Source organism: Triticum dicoccoides, chromosome 1B (genome assembly GCF_002162155.2).
Source record: "Triticum dicoccoides isolate Atlit2015 ecotype Zavitan chromosome 1B, WEW_v2.0, whole genome shotgun sequence".
Taxonomy (NCBI): Eukaryota; Viridiplantae; Streptophyta; class Magnoliopsida; order Poales; family Poaceae; genus Triticum; species Triticum dicoccoides.
In genome coordinates, this window is record NC_041381.1 from 394,344,496 (window position 1) to 394,363,809 (window position 19,314).

Consider the following 19,314-nt stretch of genomic DNA (forward strand, 5'->3'; position numbering starts at 1 on the left):
TAGAAACTGACAATTCAAGGCATAATCCATTGTTCAGTTGCGAAGAAGTCTAATCCTATTGCTTTAGGTGGAAGTTTAACTTAACAATCTCCACTGAAAATTCTGATATATCCAACATTGTTTGGAACACTTGACAAACTTATGTGCCTCGAGATCTGATGGGGGATTGATGGGTTATGATGGGCTTAGGCCCATATAAGATAATAATCCCTGGTTAATCTCTAAGGCTCATGCATGTGTGCGGCAAGTGGTGGGAAGTATGGTGGAAAGTTTAGTCCCATACTGCTACAGTAAGAAGAGTGAGACTTCTTTATAAGGCCTGCTCTACCACTTGCTATTGGGAGCTTGGGAACAGCAGCTGTACACGTGCACTCCTCCTCCTCCGCCACCCGCCTCGCCTCGCCACGACGCGCGCGCACCGCGGGTTGCAGGAATGAGTCGAGCCGAAGCTTATTTTTGCCGGTCAGGAATGGTTAATTAATTAACGAGTCGCTTACGGAAGCGCCACTGTCTAAGACGGTCCTATACAAGAAGTCGCTGGCCAGTGGAGTGAACCCTAACTCAGTTCACTCACTCCCTCTCGTACAACCCTAGCCGTCATCTACTGTTCCTCTCTCCGTGCAGCTTCCGTCGATCCCATCCTGACGACCACATGCACGGTTGCTCAGGAGAGCAGGTGCCTCCGGAACCCTATTGTTCAAGATCCTGCCCGGGAGAATGGCAATAAGGTTTTTGAGGAGCGTCTCGACGCGACTGCTCCCGATCCATCCCCATCTTCGTCCGCCTCTGCTTCCACTACTACTTCTTTATCGACTCCATGGTTAACGATGAAGTCGCCAAGAAGGCCTTGGCTGATGCCGAGGCTGCTGCTATCGGCACCGCGTTGGCCTGGCCAACCGGAGGGTATGCCTCATTCATCCTCTATATGCTCTTTCATGTGTTGGCCGTATATATGATGTTCATAGATGTTTCATTTCTATGTATGGTACATACTCACATGCTTAGGTATCGGTATGATATGCATACCGTATTTGCCATGCTTATCATTTACTCGTGGATTAGATTAGTCGGAAAGTGCTAATATTTCCAATCCAAAAACCTTATTTTAGGCACTTTTCTACTCATGACTTCACCACTACTCTGAAACCGGAAAAGTTTATTGGAACACACTTTAAGCGTTGGTAGACGAGGACTACCTTGTGGCTCACAGCTATGAACGTGTTCTTGGTTGGTGGTGTGTCTCCCACAGTAATGACTGCTCCTGAACAGGAGAATGCGTTTAGGGAGGCAACCACCATCTTTATGGGAGCTGTTCTTACTGTCATCGGAGACAAGCTAGTCGACACGTATCTCCATATGTGTGTTACCAAGAATTTGTGGGATGTGCTCGAAGCTAAGTTCGGCGCAACCGATGCTGGAAGCGAGTTGTATGCTATGGAGCAGTTCCATGATTACAAATGGTTGATAACCATTCTGCATTGGACCAGGCCCATGAGATACAATGCATCGCTAAGGAGCCGGAGCTCCTGAAGTGTGAGTTATCGGACAAGTTTGTCGCAGGTTGCATTATTGCAAAACTCCCTCCTATATGGAGGAACTTTGCTACTTCTTTCAAGCACTTGAGACATGAATTCTCTATTGAGGATGCCATCGGTCATCTAAGTGTTGAGCATAGCTCGAGAGCAAAGGACTCACACGTGGAAGGGGCAGAGGGTTCTTCTAGTGCCAATGTGGTGCATAAGAATTCTCACAAGTTCAAGGGAAATAACTCTGTCCAGCAGAATACTACCTTCAAGAAGAAGGGTAAGAAGAAAGACAAAAAGAGAGAGGACTGGTTTACTTGTGGTTCAGAGGAACATTGGGCAAACAAGTGCCTAAACAAGTACAAGAAGCCAGGACAGGACGCCAAGTCTGTTAATGTCACTCTAAGCAACAATGATGGGGCATCTGGGCATGGTAATCTGTTTACCGTACTTCCAGTTTCTCAGTCCACCGATTGGTGGGTTGACACTAGGGCCAATATTCATGTGTGTGCCGATGTGTCTTTTTTTTCTTACCAGGTCGCACGAGATTGTTCTGTCCTGAAGGGGAACGGCTCGCATGCTTCTGTTCATGGTGTTGGCACGATAGATCTGAAATTTACTTCAGGAAAGATCGTGCAACTGAAGAACGTCCAACATGTCTCCGCCATCAAGAAGAATCTCGTTAGTGTCTCCCTTCTATGTAAAGAAGGGTTTAAGTTAGTATTTGAGTCTAACAAAGTAGTTGTATCTCGGTATGGACTATTTGCTGGAAAAGGATATGATTGTGGTGGTTTGTTTCGCCTTTCCTTGGAGGATTTCTGTAATAAAGTCGTGAGCCAAATTCATTCTAATCTGAATGAATATGAAGTTTGGCATTCACGTCTTTGTCACATAAATTTCAGTTGTATGATGCGGCTGGCTAAGATGAATTTAATTCCGAGTTTCACTTTAGCCAAAGGCTCTAAGTGCCATGTGTGTGCGAAAGCTAAACAACCTCGTAAGCCTCACAAGCCTACGAAGGAGAGACACCTGACACCATTAGAGCTCATACATTCAGATCTGTGTGAGATGAATGGTGTGTTGAATAAAGGTGGAAAGAAATACTTCATGACTTTAATTGATGATTCCACTAGATTTTGTTATGTGTATCCGTTAAATACAAAGGATGAGGCTCTACACTACTTTAAAATCTATAAGGCTAAAGTTGAGAACCAACTTGAGAAGGAAATAAAACGAGTCTGGTCTGATCATGGTGGAGAGTACTTTTCTAATGAGTTCGACTTATTCTGTGCGGAACATGGTATTATTCATGAGAGGACACCTCCCTATTCACCCCGGTCAAACGGGGTTGCCGAACGAAAAAACCGTACTCTAACAGATTTGGTTAATGTCATGTTAGATACATCGAGTTTATCCAAGGCATGGTGGGGGGAGGCTGTATTGACATCATGTCATGTCCTGAATAAAGTTCCTGCAAAGGATAATGAGACTACTCCCTATGAGCAATGGGAAAAGAAAAGAACTACACTCTCTTACTTGCGCACTTGGGGCTAGTTGGCAAAAGTCAATGTGCCGATCCCCAAAAAGCGTAAGCTTGGTCCAAAGACCATGGACTACGTTAATTTGGGATATGCTAAGAATAGCGTTGGCTATAGATTTCTAGTAGTGAAATCTGAGGTACCTGACCAAAAGGTCGGTACAGTTATAGAGTCTAAGGATGCTACATTCTTTGAGAATATTTTCCCCATGAGAGATATGCAAAGCAGTTCTAGACTGGAATCTGACGAGACTCCTGAACCTGCCATTCTGGTGGAATATTATGAACACATAAGTGATGAAAGTTCATTAGAGGATGACGAGGAAGCTCATATTAGGAGCAAGAGACAGAGGACTACAAAGTCTTTTGGTGATGATTTCCTCGTGTGCCTCGTGGATGACGACACTCCCACTTCCATTTCAGAAGCTTATGCATCTTCTGATGCTGACTACTAAAAGGATGGGGTCCGTAGCGAGATGGATTCCATCATGGCTAACGGGTCATGGGAGATCACTGATCGTCCTTATGGTTGCCAACCATTGGGACGTAAGTGGGTGTTCAAAAGGAAGCTTAGGCCCGATGGTACTGTTGAGAAGTACAAGGCTAGGCTTGTGGCCAAGGGTTATACCCAGAAAGAAGAAGAGGATTTCTTCGATACTTACTCACCTGTGGCTAGACTGACAACCATTCGAGTGTTACTCGCTTTGGCTACCTCGCATGGTCTTCTCGTTCATCAGATGGACGTTAAGACGACTTTCCTTAATGGAGAACTAGACGAGAAAATTTACATGCAATGGCTAGATGGCTTTGTAGTAAATGGTCAGGAAAGAAAGGTGTGCAAGCTAGTGAAATCTTTGTATGGCCTGAAACAAGCGCCTAAGCAATGGCATGAGAAGTTCAATACAACTTTGACATCTGTTGGCTTTGTATTTAATGAAGCTGACAAATGTGTATACTATTGCTACGGTGTGGGCGAAGGAGTAATACTGTGTCTGTATGTCGATGACATACTGATATTTGGGACCCACCTCAAAGTCATTTGAGGAGGTCAAGGCCTTTCTATGTCATAACTTTGAGATGAAAAACCTAGGCTTGGCTGATGTTATCTTGAACATCAAGCTACTACGAGATACTAAGGGTGGAATTACACTTTTGCAATCCCACTATGTTGAGAAGATTTTGAGCCATTTTGGATATTCGGACTGCAAACCTTCTGCAACACCATATGATCCTAGCGTGCGGATTTGAAAGTTCGAATGCACGGTTGTAGATCAATTGAGATATTCTCAAGTGGTTGGTTCACTCATGTACCTAGCTTGTGCTACTCGTCCTGACATCTCATTTGCTGTGTGCAAACTGAGCCGGTTTGTTTTCAATCCGGGAGATGTGCATTGGCATGCTGTTGAGCAAGTGATGCACTATTTGCAAGGTATTGTGAACTATGGAATTTACTATTCTGGGTACCCAACGGTACTTGAGGGGTATAGTGATTCGAATTGGATATATGATGCTGATGAGATGAAAGCCACAAGTGGATATGTCTTCACACTTGGTGGTGGTACTGTTTTCTGGAAGTCTTGCAAGCAGACGATCTTAACCAGATCGACTATGGAAGCAGAACTCACAACATTAGACACATCATGCATCGAAGTAGAAAGGCTTCGAGAGCTTTTGATGGATTTGCCAGTGGTTGATAAACCAGTCCCGGCTGTCCTTATGAACTGTGGCAATCAAACTGTAATTGCCAAGGCTAAGAGTTCAAAAGACAATATGAAATCCACAAAGCACATAAGAAGAAGATTGAAATCTGTCTAAAAATTAAGAAATTTTAGAGTGATAGCACTCGATTATATCCAGACTGCAAAAAATTTTGCAGACCCTTTTATGAAAGGACTATCACGGATTGTGATAGAAAATGCATCGAGGGAGATGGGTATGAAACCCACGTAAGTTGCCATGGGGGTAACCCAACCTATGTGATCGAAGATCCTGTGAATTAGGACCTGTGAAAACAATCCAGCGGTCAACTGAGGAGAGTATCCTTAATTAACCTACTCCGTTGGAGATACAATGATACTCTCAATTCTGTAAGGCAGGTTGACTTTTGTCTTAATGTGTTCCAAAGCTTATGTAAGCAAGATGCTAACCTACAGAGCATTCTTTGGAGGAACACACATATGTGAGCCCTGACTGCTGGACACAGTCTATGAGATTGGGTGATCTCTAGGAAGCTCATGAGAAGGTACGGAGTATGACTTATAAGCTCCACCCGTGGGGTTTAGCCTTCGGCAGCCACATATCAGCTGACAATAGGTGATACTTCTGCATGCTAAACTGACAATTCAAGGCATAGTCTATTGTTGCGAACCAACCTGTGGTTGGATGGTTAGAGGGACTGTGGTATCCCCAGCCCACCAGGGTTCAAATCCTGGTGCTCGCATTTATTTTGGATTTATTTCAGGATTTCCGGCGATGCGCATTCAGTGGGAGGAGACGTTTCCATCGATGACGAGGTGCCTACAGTGACTTCGTAAATTTCAAGATGATATGCCGACTCAGTCTTTCGAAGGTGCTCATAGGGGTAGGGTGTGCGTGTGTGCGTTCATAGGGGTGAGTGTGTGCGCGTGTATATGAGCGCTTGCGTCTGTACTGTGTTCAAAAAAAGGCATAGTCCATTGCTCAGTTGTAAGAAGTATAATCCTATTGCTCTAGGTGGAAGTTCAACTTAACAGTCTCCACTGAAAATTCTGGTATATCAAACATTATTTGGAATAGTTGACAAACTTATGTGTCTTGAGCTCTGGTGGGGGATTGATGGATTATGGATGGGCTTAGGCCCATATAAGATAATAATCCTTGGTTAATCTCTAAGGCCCATGCATGTGTGCGACAAGTGGTGGGAAGTATGGTGAGAAGTTTAGTCTCATAATGCTACAGTAAGAAGAGTGAGACCTCTTTATAAGGGTTGCTCTACCATTTGCTATTGGGAGCTTGGGAACAGGAGTTGTACACGTGCGCTCCTCCTTCTCCGCCGCCCGCTTCGCCTCGCCGCGCCTCGTCACGACGCGCATGCGCCGCGGGTTGCGGGAATGAGCCGAGCCGAAACTTATTTTTGCCGGTCAGGAATGATTTATTAATTTGTAATTAATTAACGAGTCACTTATGGAAGCGCCATTGTCCAAGACGTTGGACCGTGGGCTGTTCGCGGACTCGGTCGTGGGCCTGGCCCAGCCCCATCTACCTGACGGCCTATATAAGAAGGCGCTGGCCAGTGAAGTGAACCCTAACTCAGTTCACTCAATCCCTCTCATACACCCTAGCCGTCATCTATTGTTCGTCTCTCTGTGCTGCTTCCGGCAATCCCATCCCGACGACCGCGTGCATGGTTGGTCGGAAGAGCAGGTGCCTCTGGAACCCTGTCGTTCGAGATCCTGCCCAGGAGAACGGCAATAAGGTTTTTGGAGAGCGTCTCGATGCGACTACTCCCGATCCATCCCCGTCTTCGTCCGCCTCTGCTTCCACTACTTCCTCTACATCGATTCCATGGATGACGACGAAGTCGTCAAGAAGAAGGCCTTGGCTGATGCCGAGGCTGCTGCTGCTGCCGGCGCCACGTTGGCCTGACCAACCGGAGGGTAGGACTCGTTCATCCCCTATATGCTCGTTCATGTGTTGGCCGTATATATGCCGTTCATAGATGTTTCGTTTCTATGTACTGTACGTGCTCATATGCTTAGGTATTGGTATGAGATGCATACCGTATTTGCCATGCTTATCATTTACTCGTGGATTAGATTAATCGGAGAAGTGCTAATATTTCCAACAGTTTACTTACCATTCGGTATGAGCTGTTAATTATCTCAAAATGAAAGGCTATTTTTACATTTGTTTTGGAAAAGGGAATCAGCCATGCATACTGTATACTGTATAATGAATTAAACTTCTTGTCCATACTGTTTACGTGCCTGTGTATGACAGGCTGAGCAGGAGGAAATGAATGAACTGTGGGACTGCAGTATGGAGAACAAGCTGACAAATGAGACGACGGACCGAGCGAGCAAGCACGAAGCGGTCCATCAATCATCACAGCTTTGTTCAAAAATGAAAAGAAAAACATCACAGCCTTGGCCTTGGCGCACAAGTCAAGTCCAAGTCTTCCGGCCCTGCATATAATCTTCTACTTTGACCGACTTGCCCGTGCGTGCGGCAGACGGCAGTACTACTAGCATGCTCTACATACTCACGCGGTCACGGCCGATCGGTCAAAGCAGATGACCCGCTCTCACCATGTTTGTCCTGCAAGAAAAGTGCTCCCGCGGTCCAAGCATATGAATTGTAAGGCCAACTCCGAGAGTCTATTCCAAACGGACGTTAGTTTGTCCGGATTTTGTCCGTTTAGAAAAAAAAACGGACAATAGACGCGGACGAACAGGCGGACACGGTCTTTCTGTATCCAACAGGGCTACCTCATTTGATGAGTTGTCGGCCCCGTCATTTTCTCGAAAACCTAGCAGGCGTGGACGCCCTGCCCGCGGCTCCTCCTGTACTCCGCCGCGTCAGCCGGGAGCGTGAACGGCGTTGGGTACTGCGCGCCTACCCCAATCCAGCACCGTCATGCCCAGCACGCTCGCCTTCACGCCCACCATGTACCCGATGGCCACCTGCTCACGCGCCAGGGTGTATGCCAACAACACGCTCATCAGGAACCCCGCCGCTAGCCACGACACGTGTCGCCGGCGCCCGCGCGGGAGCAAGGCGGCTTACGCTGTGGCCACTGGTAGCACAGACAGGGGAAGGCCGAGGACGGTGTTAGCGAGGAGGATCGCGTGGCCGTCCCTATTGTGGTGGCGCGAGGAGGTTGTCGTCGGGATGTGCGAGGTCCAGGTCGTGGCAAGGAGCACGGGCGCCAGCGTGGTGGACGCCACGGCGCAGGGACGTGACCAGCGGTGCGCGGCGATGTTCGGGATGGTCAGGCGCCATGGGAGGCACATCGGCATGCGGAAGGCGCACACAAGCTAATGCAAGCAGAGTGCTATTGTGGAGCTTGGCGCGGTCTTAGAGGAGGAGGACGGCAGTGGACGAACGATGTCCTCATATTCGTCGTCGACGAGGAGCAGTGCGACGAGGTCGAGGTGCGACGGCTTGCCCGGCTCGGCGCAACACTCTGAGGTCCAGACGAGGACGAGGTAGGCGATGTAGAGCGAGACGCCGCCCTGCCCGCCCGCGCCCTCGCCACCTCGCCGGCGCCGGCGCCCTGCCCTCCCTCTGCTGTTGTTGCTGAAAGCTCCAGCGTGACCTCCAGCGTGACATGTTGCTGCTGTTGCATGTGAGCATGACGACGAGGGACGGACGTGTGGCCGGTGGGCAGTGGCGGGGCATCCATGGTCGGCATGCGTCTGCATCTTGTGCCGGCGAGTGGAGCTAAGGTGGGTGGGTGGGGAGAGAGAGAAATGTGGGAGGTGGTGGGTGTACGCCAGGTTGGCCAGGCCGAACGAGAAGTGGATAGAGAAGGACAAGGAGTGCCTAGAAAGTGTCTGGTTGTGTTTGCTTTGGACGCAAATCCTGATCAAATTTGGTCTGGAAATGGAGCTGAACAGACATAGACCGGACAAAAAATGGGTATGCTCCCGCGCGTTGGGTCATTGCATGTGTCCGTTTGCACCCAAACGGATGTTCAGAGATGATTTGGGGTCGTGCGTTGGAGTTGGACTAAGGGCATCTCCCACGTTGAACCTCAAACCGTCCGCATCCGGCCGACCCAAGATGTCTGCAACCATTCTGCCATCCAACGTTGTGTGGTGTTGTTACACACGCGTCCGACAATCTGGTCCCAGCTAAAACTCTCTCCCTCCCTCGTTGTTTCCTGCCCGAAGCGATAGCCCCGCATTCAGGCTGCTCTAGAGCCTCAGGTCTACATTGATGTCGGTCCAGATCAAATGTAACCTCTCACTGGTGTCGACATTGAACTGGCTAGTCGTACGAGAGAACCTCCCACACCGCATCCATGGTGTCCGTGTCTGTTCATTGTCAGAGAGACGTTACTAGACGAGAACGGGCAGATATCTACCGCATTCAAATGGGCTGCTTGTCTGTCTGGCTACCGTCATTCAAGAGGCACGCCGATCAAGAAACCAACTCCCGCGCCTGCATTACACCCCGCCGCTTGGCCACATTGGCATCGTGTAGGATCGAAAGTAGGTCTAGAGGGGGGGGGGTGACTAAACTACTTGACTAAATAAAAATCTAGCCTTTTCCCAATTTTAAGTGCTGGCGGATTTTAGCAACTAGTACAAGTCAAGCAATCAACCTACACATGCAATTCTAAGAGTATAGCAGCGGAATGTAAAACATTACACATGAAGGTAAAAAGAAGGGTTTGAAGAAAGCAAACACATAGGCACGAAGATTTTTGGCATGGTTCCGATAGGTGGTGCTATCGTACATCCACGTTGATGGAGACTTCAACCCACGAAGGGTAACGGTGGTGCGAGTCCACGGAGGGCTATGATACGTCTCCAATGTATCTATAATTTTTTATTGTTCCATGCTATTATATTATCTATTTTGGATGTTTTATATGCATTAATATGCTATTTTATATTATTTTTGGGACTAACCTATTAACCTAGAGCCCAATGCCAGTTTCTGTTTTTCCTTGTTTTTGAGCCTCGTAGAAAAGGAATACCAAACGGAGTCCAAACGGAATAAAACCTTCACGATGATTTTTCTTGGACCAGAAGACACCCAAGAGACTTGAAGACCAAGTCAGAAGAGCCACGAGGTGGCGACGAGGGGGGAGGGCACGCCTAGGGGGTAGGGCGTGCCCCCTACCTTGTGGGCCCCTCGATGACCCCCTGACCTAGATCTTCCTCCTATATATTCACATATATTCCCAAATCACCATAGGCATCCACGAAAACACTTTCCACCATCGCAACCTTCTGTTCCCATGAGATCCCATCTAGGGGCCTTTTCCGGCATCCTGCCGAAGGGGGATTCGATCACGGATGGCTTCTACATCAACTCTATTGCCCTTTCGATGAAGTGTGAGTAGTTTACCACAGACCTACGGGTCCATAGCTAGTAGCTAGATGGCTTCTTCTCTCTCTTTGATTCTTAATACCATGTTCTCCTCGATGTTCTTGGAGATCTATCCGATGTAATCTTCTTTTGCGGTGTGTTTGTCGAGATCCGATGAGTTGTGGATTTATGATCAGCTTATCTATGAATATTATCTGAATCTTCTCTGAATTCTTATATGCATGATTTGATATCTTTGTATTTCTCTTCGAACTATCAGTTTAGTTTGGCCAACTAGATTGGTTTTTCTTGCAATGGGAGAAGTGCTTAGCTTTGGTTCAATCTTGCGGTGTCCTTTCCCAGTGACAGTAGGGGCAGCAAGGCACGTATTGTATTGTTCCCATCGAGGATAAAAAGATGGGGTTTACATCATATTGCTTGAGTTTATTCCTCTACATCATGTCTTCTTACTTAATGCATTAATCTGTTCTTCATGAACTTAATACTCTAGATGCAGGAAGGAGTCGGTCGATGTGTGGAGTAATAGTAGTAGATGCAGGCAGGAGTCGGTCTACTTGACACGGACATGATGCCTATATTTGATAATCATTGCCTTGGATATCGTCATAACTTTGTGCTTTTCTACCAATTGCTCGCTAGTAATTTGTTCACCCACCGTATTATTTGCCATCTTGAGAGAAGCCTCTAGGGAAACCTATGGCTCCCGGGTCTATTTCCCATTATATTAGTTTCCGATCTACTATTTTGCTATCTTTAACTTTTAGATCTATAAACCAAAAAACCCAAAAATATTTTATCTTTTGTTTATCTATCTCTATCAGATATCACTTCTGCAAGTAACCGTGAAGGGATTGACAACCCCTTTATCATGTTGGGTGCAAGTTGTTTGATTGTTTGTGCAGGTATTGGTGGCTTGTGCGTTGTATCCTACTGGATTGATATCTTGGTTCTCTAACTGAGGGAAATACTTATCTCTACTTTGCTGCAACACCCTTTCCTCTTCAAGGGAAAAACCAATGCAAGCTCAAGAAGTAGCAGGGAGAATATCTGGCGCCATTGCTGGGGAGATCTACACCAAGTCAAGACATACCAAGTACCCATCATGAAACTCTCATCTCTTGCATTACATTATTCGCCATTTGCCTCTCGTTTTCCTCTCCCCCACTTCTAAAACAATTTTCGAAAAGATTTATCTTTTTTATTCGCCCTTCTTTCGTTCGTCTTTTCATTTGCCCTTATGTCTTACTTGGTTTGTTTGCTCGTTTGCTTGATATAATTGTGTGTTTATTGAAAATCAGAAGCAAAGAGTTTATGGATCCTCATCCACTTGCTAATCTTTTTAAAAGATCCAACTATGATGAACCAATTGCTAGTGAGTTGAGTGCACTAGATTATCTTTATGAGGTTTTTCTTGAAATTCGTGAATCTGAAAATTGTGATGAAGTGCTTTATGAAGTGATTCACGATAGGTCTTTGAATGAAAAACATGATTGCAATGATGTTATTATAAATTCTAATAGTGTCAATTGTGTTAATGATATGCAAAACCCTAAGCTTGGGGATGCTAGTTTTGTTATGTCCATTACTTGTTGCAATGATCATGATTGGGGTGATTCTTCTTACGATCTTGAAAATTTATTTAAGCCCCATGATGAATATGAGATTGATAATAATGTTTGCAATAATATGGAAATTGGGTTTGGAAGAGTGTCAACTTTAGATCCCACATATATGGAGAATGTTCAATCTTATGAATTTTTTGATAAAATTGGGTTTGGAGAGGTCATGACTTTAGTTAATGTTAATCCCACTATTTTGGAAGAGTGTCAACTTTGCATGCATGTGGATCATGTTGAGAATATGTTATGTGATAGATATATTGTTGAATTTTCTTATGATCCTACATGTAATTATTATGAGAGAGGAAAATATGGTTGTAGAAATTTTCATGTTACTAAATTACCTCTTTTTATGTTGATATTGCTATCGTCTCTTTCTTGTTCCTTGCATATGCTAGTTTTTGCTTGCCTTGACAATTTGTTTGCTTATAAAATGCCTATGCATAGGAAGTATCTTAGACTTAGATGTATTTTTCACGTGTTTTATGATGCTCTCTTTGCGCTTCAATTCTTGTCTTTCATGTGAGCATCATTGAAATTATCAATGCCTAGCTAAAAGGCTTTAAAGAAAAGCGCTTGTTGGGAGACAACCCAATATTTTCCACTCCTGTTTTCCAATAAATAATTCATCTAGACTCTGGTTAGATGTGTTTTTGTGTTTTAATTAGTGTTTGTGCCAAGTAAGACCTTTGGCATGGCTGGCGGTGATAGTTGTTTTGATCTTGCTGAAAAACAGAAACTTTTGCGCCCAGGAAAATAATTTTCGTTTTTTACAGAAGCCTGATTTTGATCAGATTCTTTTTGCACAAGATTGGTACACAGATGGCACATGTTGTCCTAATTTTTCAGAATTTTTGGAGTTACATAAGTGTACGAAGTTTCCTGATTACTACAAACTGTTCTGTTTTAAACAAATTCTGTTTTCTATGTGTTGTTTGCTTATTTTGATGGATCTATGGGTAGTATCGCGCGGGGGGGGGGGGTATGAACCATGGAAAAGTTGGAATACAGTAGATACTACATCAATATAAATAAAGAACGAGTTCACAACAGTACCAAAAGTGGTGATTTATTTTCTTGTACTAACGGATCTCATAAGATTTTCTCTTGAGTTTTGTGTTGCAAAGTTTTCAAGTTTTAGTAATCAAGATAATGGTGTTCAGGACATGCAAAGAGTATTTTGCGTTACATTATATATGCATCTACCAATTTCTCACCTTATTGTTGCCCAAAGTTGCTTATTTTCCTTCTTATTGTACATAATTTTCCTTGAGGATAATAGTAAGTAAAGAATGCTTTCAACAATTCTGACCAGTTTCGCAAGAAGTTCATGGGCTGGCATTTGAACCATTCAGCGGCTCCTCCATCCAATGAATAAGGAACAGATTTTGCCTTTATTTGTTCACTAGTCAAGTCCTGCAACCAAAAATTTACACACGCACGGTCAAATTTAGTAATATGCATATACGAGCACCAGTTGCATAACCTCCGAACATATTTTGTTTCACCGTAGCAATCAAGTGAGGGTTTATCTCATATGTTTTGCCAAGTAGGTCAGGAGCAACTAGCATAACATTTCTCTCCTCAGATGGTCCTGCGACCAATTCCACTCATACCTGACAAATTTGCCATGGCTGTTTTTTATCTGTAAAAGTTGTTAGGACATAAAATAATTCAAAACTTAGTAAGGCCCAAAAGTGCTCAGCTCCCCGGCAACGGCGCCAGAAAAAAGCTTGATAACCTGCAAGTGCACATGGTTTAGTTGTAGCCTTTTAGAAGTAAGAGTATCAATCCGATAGGGAGCACAGGAATCAGACTTCCCCCTCTAGTATAAAATTATGTAATTTCGTTCCTGCAGATAATTGTAGACTTAAAGCAGAGTGAGGGCAGATATAAATGTTTGTTGAGAAGTGTTGTGACTTGTAACTAAATAACATAAAAGTAAATGAAGTGCATAGATTGTAATGACGAGTGAAACAACAGAATAAAAAGGAGTTCTCAGGGAGTCCAGAATCCCCATTGGTATGTTTCTAGTGCACATATGCATAAGCATAGTATAGACTTGAGACATTGTTGGCGATTATGATGCGCGGAGCCGGGTACAGTACACGTTCTACTCGCAGTAGACTTCATGCCACACACACCACCATCATAGTCTCCCCTAGAGGGTTACAACTCATGATAATTAAGGGTTTCCCTGCTGACATGACCTCTCCAAGGGTTCTCCGTAATTCCCTGCTAAATTAAAAAGGCTAGGAGCAGTAGGCTTTACTGTCACCTTGAATTACCTCCGCGTCCTAAACCTTTACAACGATAGTGATATACTTCGTGGCCATAAGGCTCAAATGTTGAGTGGAGCCCCTTCACAACATTCACAAAGTTATTAAACTAAGAATTCAATAGGGGATCTCATATCCACAATAATGTTTCATATCCTACACATACCAAGGTTCATCCACATCCCCAACAACGAGGGGTCTACTCACACATGAGGACAACAAACATCATAGCCATTGATAAGATGGCCTCTGTTAAAGATTTTCTTGACTGCCATGAGTGGGAATCATTGTTCCACCTTCCTCTATTCCAGTAGGCTCACCGGGAGATGATAATACTGAACACACTGTAGATTTATTGCAGTTCAAGATAAATGAGCCTGACAGTTGGGTTTTAAAGCAGAATGGTATACAGTATGATGCGAACAATTACTATACATTGACGACCCACAAGTATATGGGGTCAATTGTAGCCCTTTTCAATAAGTAAGAGTGTCGAACCCAAGGAGGAGCTGAAGGAAATGACAAGTGGTTTTCAACAAGGTAATGTCTGCAAGTGCTAAAATTGTGAGTAGCGGAGTAGTTTGATAGCAGTATAATTTGTAATGAGCAAGTAACAATAGTAGTAACAAAAGTGAGGCAAGGTAGCCCAATCCTTTTGAGGCAAAGGACAGGCCAAAACAGTTTCTTATGATAATCAAAGTGTTCTTGAGGGTACACGGGAATTTCATTTAGTCACTTTCATCATGTTGGCTTAATTCATGTTCGGTACTTTGATAATTTGATATGTAGGTGGACCGGTGCTTAGGTGCTGTTCTTACTTGAACAAAGCTCCTACTTATGATTAACCCTCTCGCAAGCATCCGCAACTATGAGAAAAGTATTAAGAATAAATTCTAACCATGGCATTAAACTTTTGGATCCAATCGGTCCCTTATAGAATAACGCATAAACTAGATAAGCTTCTGTCACTCTCGCAACCCACCATCTAATAACTACTCCACAATGCATCCCTTAGGCCCAAATATGGTGAAGTGTCATGTAGTCGATGTTCACATGACACCACTAAGAGAATGGAAACATACATACCATCAAAATATCGAACACATATCAAGTTCACATGATTACTTGCAATATGATCTCTCCCGTGACCTCAAGAACAAAAGTGACTACTCAAAAATGATAAACACGTTCAAGATCAGAGGGGTATTAAATAGCATAATGGATCTGAACATATAATCTTCCACCAAATAAACCATATAGTAATCAACTACAAGATGTAATCAACACTACTAGTCACCCACAAGCACCAATCTATAGTTTTGATACAAAGATTGAACACAAGAGATGAACTCGGGTTTGAGAGGAGTTGGTGATGTGAAGATGTTGATGAAGATATCCCTCCCCAAGATGAGAGAGTTGTTGGTGATGATGATGACGATGATTTCCCCCCCGGGAGGGAAGTTCCCCCGGCGGAATCGCTCTGCCGGAGGGCAAAAGTGCTCCTGCCCAAGTTCCGCCTCGAGGCGGTGTCGCTTCGTCCCGAATGTCCTCCCCTTATTTTTTCTAGGTCAAAATGACTTATATACCAAAATATGGGCACCGGAGGTGGGCCGAGGAGGGCAACACCCACCAGGGCGCGCCTGGGCCTCCTGGCCCCCAGGTGGGTTGTGCCCACCTGGTGGCCCTCCTTTGGTACTTATTTGCTCCAATATTCATTAAATATTCCATAAAAATTCCTTGGGGAGTGTCGGTGTCAAAACCGGCGGATCTCGGGTAGGGGGTCCCGAACTGTGCGTCTAGGCGGATGGTAACAGGAGACAAGGGACATGGTGTTTTTACCCAGGTTCGGGCCCTCTCGATGGAGGTAAAACCCTACTCCTGCTTGATTAATATTGATGATATGGGTAGTACAAGAGTTGATCTACCACGAGATCAGAGAGGCTAAACCCTAGAAGCTAGCCTATGGTATGATTGTTGTTCATCCTACGGACTAAAACTCTCCGGTTTATATAGACACCGGAGAGGGCTAGGGTTACATAGAGTCGGTTACAATGGGAGGAGATCTTCATATCAAATCGCCAAGCTTGCCTTCCACGCCAAGGAAAGTCCTATCCGGACACGGGATGAAGTCTTCAATCTTGTATCTTCATAATCCGGGAGTCCGGCCAAAGGTCATAGTCCGGCTATCCGAACACCCCCTAATCCGGGACTCCCTCAGTAGCCCCTGAACCAGGCTTCAATGACGACGAGTCCGGTGCGCAAATTGTCTTCGGCATTGCAAGGCGGGTTCCTCCTCCAAATATTCCATAGAAGATGTTGAACACAAGGATAGTGTCCGGCTCTGCAAAATAAGTTCCACATGCCACTGTAGAGAGAATCACGCCACGGCCACGTACTCTGCAATGTACTAATCTGCTGATGTACAGAGATCGTGAAGATGTTGAACACAAGGATAATATTTGCACAAATCTAATCTGCTGACGCACTCTGCAACGTGACATCACGCCACAGCTATGCCTTTATTCGAATCATTTTACTGTTCCACCTCAGCGCGTTTAGCGAGGCGATTTCCTTGGCACGTCTTGTCAAAGCAGAGATCGTGTCCCCTTATTCCGGGATTCTCATCAATACGGGCGTGGGTAACCCAACCGCGCCATTAACCGCGGCGCTTGGGAGATAAGCGAGTTTTATTAGACTGGTGGGGGCTCATAGTCTCGGCCGCCCATATAAGGGGATAAGGATCCACCCTTTCCATTCACGCCTTCTTCCTCCCTTGCTTGTCCATCCGCCCACTCGAGCTCCAGCGCCCAAGTCCGCACTTCCCACCTCGACCTTTCTCCAATCATGTCCGGAGTGGGAGGTAGATGGATGGCCTCCTCCGTCACAGAGGGGCAAATAAAAAAGTTGAGGAAGGCCGGATACTTGTCCGATGACATCGCGCACCGGCTTCCCGAGGAGGGGCAACTCGTCCCCACCCCTAGGCCCCATGAGAGGGTCGTGTTTCTCCCCCATTTCCTCCGCGGACTGGGCTTTCCCCTTCACCCGTTCGTCTGGGGGCTCATGTTCTACTACGGCCTGGACTTCCACGATCTGGCCCCGAACTTCATCCTCAACATTTTGGCGTTCATCGTCGTATGTGAGGCCTTCCTCCGCATCCAGCCTCACTTTGGCCTATGGCTGAAGATCTTTAGCGTCAAGCCGAAGGTCGTGGGCGGACGTCAAGCGGAGTGCGGAGGCGCCATGGTGGGCAAAATAGCCAACGTCACATGGCTCGAGGGCGCCTTCGTATAGACCATCAAAGGATGGAAATCGGGGTGGTTCTACATCACCGAGCTACGTGACCTTGAATGGGCAGCGGCCCCCGAATTTCCATCCAGCATCCCCACTCGGCTCACATCTTGGAAGGAGACGGGCCTGTCATGGGTAGTCCGGGAGAGCTGACCGGACTCCAAACCTGCGTCCGGGACCTGGTGAACAAGAAGGTTAAGCTTGTCAACATAGTCCAGGTCATGCTCTTCCGCCGGATTCTTCCGTGTCAACGACGGGCCTTCACCTTGTGGGAGTTCGACCCGGCCCAGCACCAAACTCTGTCCCGACTTTTCGACACAAAGCACGAGGATGCTTGGAAGGTGCTATTCAAGAGCTCCGAGGTCTCCCCACCCGTCACCGAAGACCGCGGATTCCGCGCCAAGCGCCAAGCCACCGAAGTAAGCTCGCATTTAGTCTTTCTTAGGACACTTGATTTTCATGGTTTGATTTTATGCAGGATCTAAACTCCCGTTCCTTTGACAGGACTAGAAGAGGACATCCGGGCAGTTCGATTGCCCGGCCCCTTTGCCCGAAGGCCTAGCAGACGCGCGCTTGACGAAGCTGCTGGTTCCGGCACCTCACGTGGTGCCGGAGAAGAAGGCCAAGAAGAAGGCCACGGGGACCTGAAAGAGTTCCTGGCGCATGGTGGTGTCGGATTCGTCGCCCGACAACCCCGAAGCCCCCTTCGCCTCTGAGGACAAGGAGGAGGAGGAGGAAGAAGAAGCCTCTCCCCCTCCAGCGAGGGAAGGAAAGAAAAGGAAGGCCGCCCCAATTGGGGGGGCCGGAGGGTCCAAGAAGGGGAGGACCCTTCTTCCGGAATACACCTCCGATGCCGAAGACGGCGGGGAGGAATGGCCATCCAGGGTCAAAGCCCCTGGCAAAATCGTAAGTATCTGGATACCAGAATAACTTATGGCGCTCCTCTGATGTATGGCACCTTCTAACGCTGAATTCAATTATGCAGTCCGCCCCGGGCTCAGCCCGGCGATTCGTCGAGCGGCTCCCTGGACTCGTCGGATGTAAATAGCGCTTCACTTCCGACGGCCTCCTCCCCTCTCCCTACAGACGACGCTGAGGTGGAGTCCCAAAAGGGGCTAAACCAGGAGGAGGTGGTCCTGGAGGCACCACAAGGCGACCTCCCGGACTCCAGGCCCAAAGGGGGTAAAACCCCAGAGGGATCTAAGCCCGGCCCTGGGCCGGACACCGCTCCGGAACCAACAACGGTTTCAGAGACCGGCATGTGGCGCCTTCGTAAGAAAGGCACGCCTACGATGCCAGCGGCCTCCGTCTAACCGGAGACGCCAGACAACTTGCTGGAGGTGCTTAACGGCGCCTCCATCAACGAGGAGCATCGCACTGTTATGAGTGCGGTGATTCAGAAGGTTTAGTCCGCCAAGAGCGGACTGACAGAAGCCTATACCAGCGTGCTAACAGGCTTCAAGGTATGTAAAACATATAAAAATGTTACCTCATAGACAGTAGCCCCTGATGCTCAGTTCGGCGTTCGAAAAGAAAAGCCGAGCTGAGGATCTAAAAAGATATACGTAGGTGTCTAACATAAATGTGTCAATTTGGGAATGCAGGCTGCACTGCTGACCTCTGCCACACTGACTGCGGAGGTCAATACATTGAAGAAGAGCCTCGAGCGGTCCGAGAATGAGCTCGGCCGTGCCAAGAAGCATCTCGAGGACAAGGAGGGTACGTAATACCTTGTGTAAATGTATATATAAATACTTGGTTGCAAATAATAACATGACCAACATGAATGTTGCAGGGACCACGTCTGAGGTGGCGACCCTGAAGGAGGCGGTGTCCAAGGACGAAAACAATGCGGCCTTGGAGCGCACTGAGCGAGAGAAACAGGAGGCGCGGGTGGCGGAGGTGCGGCTTTAGCTCCAGGCTCTCGTGGAGAAACACGAGAGTTTGGAGCGTGACTCGAAGATTCAAGAGTCCGAGCTCGCCTTGGCTCTTGAGAGTGCCAAAACCGCTAAGGCCGAAGCCCAGAA

General features: G+C 46.5%; 1 protein-coding gene across 1 annotated transcript in view; it reads left to right on the top strand.

The window, feature by feature from the left end:
* The window catches only part of LOC119350408, a 35,718-nt gene extending 27,518 nt beyond the window's left edge, over nt 1–8,200 (top strand). The window contains exon 2 of the mRNA XM_037618255.1: nt 7,668–8,200. Within this exon, the coding sequence (XP_037474152.1) occupies nt 7,668–8,079 (412 nt within the window). The 3' untranslated portion in view covers nt 8,080–8,200. The remainder of the gene's footprint in view (nt 1–7,667) is intronic.
* Nucleotides 8,201–19,314: the final 11,114 nt, after the last annotated feature.